Source organism: Poecilia latipinna, unplaced genomic scaffold (assembly GCF_001443285.1).
Source record: "Poecilia latipinna isolate Pla-1442-1.1 unplaced genomic scaffold, P_latipinna-1.0 Scaffold81, whole genome shotgun sequence".
NCBI lineage: Eukaryota > Metazoa > Chordata > Actinopteri > Cyprinodontiformes > Poeciliidae > Poecilia > Poecilia latipinna.
Genome location: NW_015112697.1, coordinates 526,992 through 534,994, shown reverse-complemented (window position 1 = coordinate 534,994; position 8,003 = coordinate 526,992). Strand labels below are relative to the sequence as shown.

The window sequence follows — 8,003 nt, the reverse complement described above, 5'->3', positions numbered from 1 at the left end:
ATTACTTTGTAACTTTCTTTGAATTCTGAACTTTACATGTATTTGGTCAGTATCAGAGATAACTATCTTTTAAACTATATGACTTGAAACAAACCCAAAAGGTGTGAGCCTTGTCATACAAGCCAGAATTTTTGGTTTCAGAAGTATTTCACACAATGAGTTCTTCTGATTGATATCACAAATTATCCCATCAAAAATGTAAAAAGCCATCATATGACAATTTCACCAAATGACTTAGAAGCATATAATCTTAATGTATGAAATATTTGACTATGAAGAAAGCAAGAAACATCTCTTCAAACATAATATCTCTTATTCTGGCAGATAGGAGATAGAAATAATTTTGGAATCAAATAACTTGAAATGCTCTTACATTTAAGCAGTTTTTAATCTGACCAAAAGAGCAAGTTTAAGAATGACATTTATTTTAATTATGGTCTATTTTTAAAATGTTTAAAAAATTTGCAGCAGGATGGATTTGGTTACTTTTTTAGAAAGTCATGTGAAACTGGTTAGTTTGCTCAACTGAATTCAGTTCATACTTTAACTTTCATAATACATGAATTTTAAAATATCTTTCATACATTTAGAGTGGCGCCTCAAAGGTTTAGGATTTTTAGGAGGACAAGGCTTCCACCTGGTGGCCAAATAAAAACATGCGCTGATCTTACGAAAATCAGGCATCTTGTTTTTCAGAAAATAATTATCTTATGCATTGTGGCTTTTATTATAAGGTTTAATTCTAATTTTAACTTATTTAATATTCGTCACAACAGGCGAATGCGATTTTTGCTCCATATGACTGCAACTGGATAAACAACTGTGCAGAGACGAACCGGTCAATCTTCAAATATATTCACGATTAATTAAGAAAATTAAAGATTATAATTCTATTTTGAAAACAACCCTTTTTAGCGGGAGCAAAGTGTTACTACCATTATTTGAGCTGTTTCTATGTGCGAGGGGAGGTTGCTGCTGCTGCCACCGTTTTGGAGTCGGTACACAAGCCAGTGCCCCTGTCGTAACCATAACAACAATCTGAGCAGTAGGAGGTGGGAGGAGTAGAAAGGGTACGCCCTAAGAAACTTCTGATTGGTCAGTTGAAGTAGGCAATCTGCCTCTTTCCTCTCCTTAATTTGCTCCGTCTACTGTCACATTAAAAAGCCGCTTCCTGATTGGCTACGTTTCATCTCCTTTACCCTCCCTTGGTGAGTAATCTCTTTCAGAACTCCGTCTGAAAACAACGACAAGGCTTTAACAAGAGAAAGAAAGTGTTCAGCTTGGCTTGTTTTTAGGAGATAAAGGTTCACCTGCCTTTGGTCTATTCTTTGTTACTTTTGGTGCGTTGCTGTTTGTACAAAGCTGGCAATAAGGCTGTAAGGGATGTAGGGGCCGTTTAAGCCGCCGGGTGTTGTTGGGTTACGATGGAGGGACCTGCCACAAGGCAAGTGGTTTACCGTTAGCTGTTAAAAGTTGTGGCTCAACTGAATACAATTTATTTTGTTCGTTTGTTTGTTTTGTTAGTTCAGATTAAGTGTGAAGTGTACACTAGCGTACGTACAATGTGTGGATGTGAATAATGAGTTTAATAAATCCAATGTCGTTACTCTTCACAGAGACTTTGAGTTATCTCTGTCAGACGGCGCCTCGGACGACGACGACGACGACATGCCCGTGACGCTGCCGACAGACAGCAGCCACAGCGGGAGCATCCGCAAGGTGAGACCAGGAACTCGCCCAGTGACATGTTTCATCTGCCTGTTTGATGATTATGGCTTGCTACTAACAGAAACGCACAATTCTTCATCTCAGATTATTACACTGTTACAACCAATAATAATAAAAAGTTGTTTGTTTTTTTTTATAGCAGAAATGTCATATAATGGTCTATACAGTCATGGAAGACTGCTGACTTGACACTTGTTCAGCATACAGTCACTAACTCCTCCACATAGAAGATAAGGCACAAGGGACACCAGTTGTACTCAGTACCTCAGCAAGGGAAAATTGAGTGGTAGGAGAAAGGCACACAAGTTGCCATATTCAACTTGTGTGCCTTTAATTAATGAATAAGAGGTAAGGAGAAAATGAACTGGACTGCCGTTCAATGATCCAAGTCCTCTTTCAAATTAAAGTAATTTTTGCAGATTCTTGCTTAAACTCAAATCACCTATTTTTAGATGATTGGTAGCCGGACTATCCCATGGGAACTTCAGGTGAAAGATAAAGGCACTGGCTCGTGTTCCAACCCGTTCTGCTGTCCAGCCCTTGTGCTGCATACTACACAAAAAACACATAAGTATTCATTTAAAAATTAGTGAAAATCAGTAGCTTGGGCAAAATATCTAACTTTAATATATAATCCTCCCAGTAATATGTCTTGCTTTAAAGTTCGGTCATTATATTGCAGAATTAAATCCAGATCTGAGCAAAACACGTTTTTTTTTGTTTTGATTGGTTAATCCTTTAATTTTCTAAATCATGTGTGGACATGTTTGAAACCATTCACCTGTTGCATTATTTGACAACTCATATTTGTGCATACCTTGTCATTTTCCGTCACTGTTAAATGAAACCGAACATTTTGGGATGCCAGTGTCTCCTCTTTTACATGTTTTGTGCTCTGTTGTTGAGCAGCCTCTGTCCTGCTGGCTCCCTGATGGTTGAGCAGAGGTAGGAGCTCAGCCAGAATCCTAATCCACACAGGCACTTTGAGGATTACTTGACGTTTGCATGTTAAATAAACACTTTCATTTGGGTGAGCAGGAATGAAACAGGGAAGTGAGTGCATTAAAATGAAAGAAGGTTACAAGTTTCCTGCTTGCAGGACTGAAAAGGTGATTAGAAAAAGTTTGGTGGAGAAGCAGAGGGAGTATTCAGCATGTTTAAACTCCAGCCCCTGCTTAATATAAACTCATTTTCTTCTCTTTATTACTAATGTTAAACTTGCTTCTAAAACCGTCTGCAGTCTACTGAAGGGAAAAAAAAAATACTTGCAGACTGGAATAATCCTAACTCTATCAAAGTAGTTAAACCAAATTCTCATTTTCGCTGCTGGATGCAAGAATCAGAAAAAACGTTTTCTCCTCCTGTGGTTTAATGTCTCCCTTGCAGGGCTGTGATCCCTTCGCCCAGACTCAGCGCAGTAAACTGCAGCATCGACGAGCTCGCATCAACCAGCAGATCAACAAGGAGATGCGCATGAGAGCAGGAGCGGAGAATCTTTTTAGGTAAACAACATGAACTTACTACACCGGTGCCTTTCTATGAACCGCACTGTTAATATACATTGATCCTCTGGCGATGGAGAAATTAGACAAAACTGATACGAGTATGGGCGTTTAGAACATTTTTGTTTGAATTGCTGTTCACTTGTGGATTCTTTTAGCGTTCCTTTTCATTTGCATTTAAACCTTCTTTCACCATGTTCTGCTTTGCACATCACAACAAAAACGCTGTACATCTAAAGCGCCCTCTACCATATAAAACCTGTAATAGATGTAGAAACTGTGTTTTTAAATTGCTTTAATGTCTTTGCTTACTAACAAAAATGCGATTTTAAAACAATAATAATTTTGATTTATTAATTTGAGGAAAATAAAACTCATTTATTCACACCAAGGACAAGAGCAGCTTAGGGATCTGGGAGGACATGTGCTATGCCAGATTTAAACTGTTGAATATAAACATATTTACTGTCTCAGCTGATGCTTAGTTAGTACCAAATATCCGAGCACAAGTGTGGTGGTGAGCATTATGGCAGTCCTGTTTGATGAATTTGTCAATTATCATCACTCTAGAACTAAACAACATTTAAGACATAAAACTAGAAAATGTTTTTGAGACATGAGAAAACATTTAGACAGCTTTTTTTTTTTTTTTTTTTTTTTAACCAGAAAGTTTTCCTACTGTTAAATTTTATATCTGTCTCATTAGTTACAAGTTGTGCAGCACTCAGAGTGGGAGTAAGTCATGTATCGAAAAATACAATTCACATAGGGGAAGTGATGTCACATTTCCACTAACATTGTGTGAGTGTAGGGTCATTATGTGAAACAGTGGTTAGAGCAGGCGCCCCATTTACAGAGGTTATGGATATTAACGCAGCCGTCTCGAGCTCGACTCCCGTCCTCAGTTACTTTTGCTGCATGTCTCTTTTTCCCAACGAACTTGCATGATTTAAAAGAGCATGAGATGTAAAGTTGTTGGTTTAAGACATTTATATGTCCCTCATTCACTCTTCTCAGAAGTTGTTTGACTGCAGCAAGTTGTTCTCCACCAATGTTTTGTAATTCTCTGGATCGAAAACCTGTTAGATTGCATGGCTGATTCTCAGATGGTAAAACTATATTCTTTTAGTTTGTAAATTCACAGAAAAGGAGCACGTTTAGTTTTTGGTTGTGGTTAAATTCAAAATGTGCTTCTCTTTACAGAAACATGCATAGTAAAATTAAACATTGCATTTTATTTGAAACATCCAAAAGTTACACAGCAGTGTGTTACTGTAAATCTACCACTACAGTAAAATCTCCCAGGTTATTTTTATCTGTGCCTCTGTACAAATAAAAGTCAACGAGTAGAAATAGAAATTATCTCCTTTATGAAACGGGTTTTTAATGTAAATGTTTCCAGAGGTGTAAATGTACAATCAGACACTTATGTTGAGTAAAAAAGCTAACTCTGCCAACAACCCAGGTCTCAGTTTGGTTGAAGTGAACTCTGAAGCAGTTTGAGTACATATGTGAATGCCAAGAGGACCGGAGACCGCTTCACAAGCAGGAAGCAGGAACTATGGCAGAGGGAATTCTGGGTAAATAGAACAAAAAGAAACGTACATGTCTTGTTCTAGTGGGAGAAATGACTTACGGTCTTTTGCCAAAGACAAAATACTTTTTTTTGTTTTTTTAAACAAAAAAATGGAGATTTTTTTGTTTAGATTTTACAAAGAAGAAAGGTTTTTTTCAAAGGGTTTAGTTAATGAAAGTGAAATGCACCAGCTGAAAATGTAACAAATGTTGCAATTGTGGTCCAGCTAAGTCTGCAAATCATTTTGTACACTGGTTGCTGTGTTGTTTGTGATTTGTGAAATCTTTTGGATTTGATTCTTTGTTTTCCCATTCCTGCTTCCTTTTTTTTTTCCATTGAAATAATTAATCACACATTAGAGCTGGCAGTTTTTGTTAAAACGTGATGACTCAGTTCTGTGCAGATAACGGGGAAAAAAAAGCGAAAAAAAAAAAAAAAAGCACTCCTGCGCCTTCTTTTTGGACGCTTGGTCAGAGAGACAAAGAGGACCCCCACACGGCCCGGCAGCCTGTAATCAACCAGCTTTGTGTCCGCCTCCCGTCCTGTTCCCATGCAGAGATTCCCAGTGAGTTTCACTGAGCTCATCCCCCCACTCATCTGGCTGGCAACCTCCCCCTTCATAGTTTGTTAGTGTGTGTTTGGTTATTCACCATGCAGTTTTACTCACTGACACTTTTGGGAAACTGGCTTGTTTTTAGGAGTGCTGTCCTGTGGGAGGGTGTTCAGTGATTCTTGTTGTTTAACAAAGAAGGGTGTTAGTAATATGCCACGCTCTCAGGTTTCCTCTTAAAACTTCAGTACCTCTGATGTTTCTTAGGTGAGTTAGTCAGGGTTTTTTTTTTTCTCCTGATGTCCGTGCAAGTGTGTGTAAATGAAGGGGATATTTGGCAGCCCATTTAAAGCTGACTAATCAGATTGCCTTTGGCGTGAGACTAGATAAATGTGTATGCTTGTGTGCATGTTGAGACTTGAGATGGGAGTGACCAGTAAAGAGACTGCAGGTCCTTTTTTTTTTTTACTGGTTTTATACCCAAAGTAGAAAGAAAATAAGACTCTTTAGTTATTTGTTTATTCCAAGTTGAACAGTTATTGCAAAACTCACAAATATTATCGCAAATTACGATTCCCCAATATTTTCCCAATATTCTGCAATCCCAAATTTTTTTGTTTTGTAAATATTAAAAAAATGACAGTGGGACAGTTAGAAATTTATTTATATGAGGATTGAAGTTAATAATAACATTCATGAAAGGAAATCGGGGGGGAAAAAAAGAAAATTGCTAAATGTTTTTTCACTGACGGATTACATGGAAAAGCAAATGAAGTCAGACAGTGCTGACAAGGAAAAACCCTGTGATCAAAGTGTTGTGAAATTGTACAGCTCCAGCTCCTTACACACTCATTAATTATTCTACAAACTGCATGTTTTAAATAAACGACCTCCAAATGTAATGGAGATGTTTGCGATTCTGTGTTAGCATTGGAGTTCACTTTATTCCAGCCTGTTCTTATGTGCTTATTCAGTCATTGAGTTTAGGAGGTGGAATAATTTCTTTGCCAAACCCAATGATTCCTCAGACTTCCTGGAACAACAGTGTGAGCTGGCTTTGCTCTGTGCCAAGTCTGTGTTTAGAGAACAGTAGAGGCTCTGATCGACTAATAGGACAGTGGAGTTACCCAATAATAGCAAATACATATGTTGTTTTTTAACTGTATAAAAAAAAAGTGGTTCTTAAAATAAAATTCATTTGAATTACACTGTGTGCGCTATTATTATGTAAGTGAGCAATTTAACCATATATATTTCTGAACCCCAAGCTGTAAAAACATACACACGCCTATTAGTTTTAAGCAGGCGGTGTGTTTTCAACACCCTACATCAAGTTGTGCGTATTTATTGGGTAGCTTCTGTTATATCATGAGTATTTTTGTAAAGGAACCAAAAAGGGGATTCTGTTGATAATTGATTCTGTTTTAAAAAAAAAATAAAAAATTTATTTTGCAGGGCAACAACCAACAACAAGGTGAAGGAGACGGTGGCTCTGGAGCTCAGTTTTGTCAACTCCAACCTGCAGCTGCTCAAAGAAGAGCTGGAAGAGCTGAACAGCAACATGGAGGTCTACCAGACAGACAGGTAGTCACTCAGACAGTTCATGGTCTGTTTGTTGCATGCAATTTAGGCCATCCTCATTAAACTAATTATAATGAGCAAAAACAAGTGGATTGTCGTTTTTCTATTTTCACGCTCTGTTTAGGTTGCATATCTGTCTACAGTTATATTTGTGATGGTTTGTGCTTTAAACTTTCAAAGTAATATATTTCTTCCTTCGAAATGATCATTTTACATCTAATTTAGATTGTTCTAAATTAGACCTAAAATTTAGAGCAATGCCAGTAATTTTAAGCTATCAAGATACAAATTTTGTCTGTCAGTAGGTTTTTTTTCCCTCCACAGTCCAAGGTCAGGGCCAGGATAAACCCCCCTCATTTGTGTCATTAATGACCCCATCACATGCATGCATGCTTTGTTTGCAGTGCTAGTTAATGGTGGGGGCTTACCTGGGGGTTGAGCGGCCTGTGAGGCTTAATAATTGGCTTTAACATTGCTTGTTAGCAGGATCAGTCAGAGAGTGGAGCCCCCCTGCTGGGTTTTAAGATGAGCAGATGGCGGTGCGGACTTGTCTTCTGTTTGAAACCTGCTTAGTGCTTACGTATGACTAAGTCCCACAACGGGTATTTATGTCTGTCTACAGTGATGCCATTAGTGTTCCCATGATCCCCCTTGGCCTTAAAGAAACCAAAGAAGTGGACTTTACTGTTCCCATCCAGGTGAGAGTATTATTGTGATCATTGTTCAGCTATTTTTGTTCAGGAAAAGTCATTTTGCCTGATAAACTTTATATAAGAGCTCGATTTGACTAATTATGGACCTGATGTTCCAAACAGCTGATTGGATGAAACATTTGAGCGAAAGTCACACAATTCGATTATCCAAATGGAACGACATGAAAACACTCTGTTAATTTAGGTGTCCATTCTTTGAGCCAATCAGCAGACCTCAAAGGAAAATCATTGAGTTTGGCGAGATGAACCTTCGATCAAATCCTCTTTAGAACTTCCATATCCTAAATGTTCATTACAAGTTAACCAGTTCCTATTCCAGTTAAACTGGATTCAGAACTGTGAAAGTCTCTACA

The 8,003-nt window shown here is 37.9% G+C and overlaps 1 protein-coding gene across 2 annotated transcripts in view; it reads left to right on the top strand.

Moving 5' to 3' along the window:
- Positions 1–684: 684 nt before the first annotated feature.
- rhpn1 (rhophilin, Rho GTPase binding protein 1) overlaps positions 685–8,003 on the top strand; it is a 17,198-nt gene continuing 9,879 nt past the window's right edge. Inside the window, exons 1-5 of one of the 2 annotated variants that reach the window (XM_015019356.1) lie at positions 685–1,208; positions 1,617–1,719; positions 3,115–3,230; positions 6,812–6,940; positions 7,560–7,635. In XM_015019356.1, the coding sequence (XP_014874842.1) occupies positions 1,669–1,719; positions 3,115–3,230; positions 6,812–6,940; positions 7,560–7,635 (372 nt within the window). In that variant the 5' untranslated portion in view covers positions 685–1,208; positions 1,617–1,668. The other variant, XM_015019348.1, reaches the window with a different exon arrangement.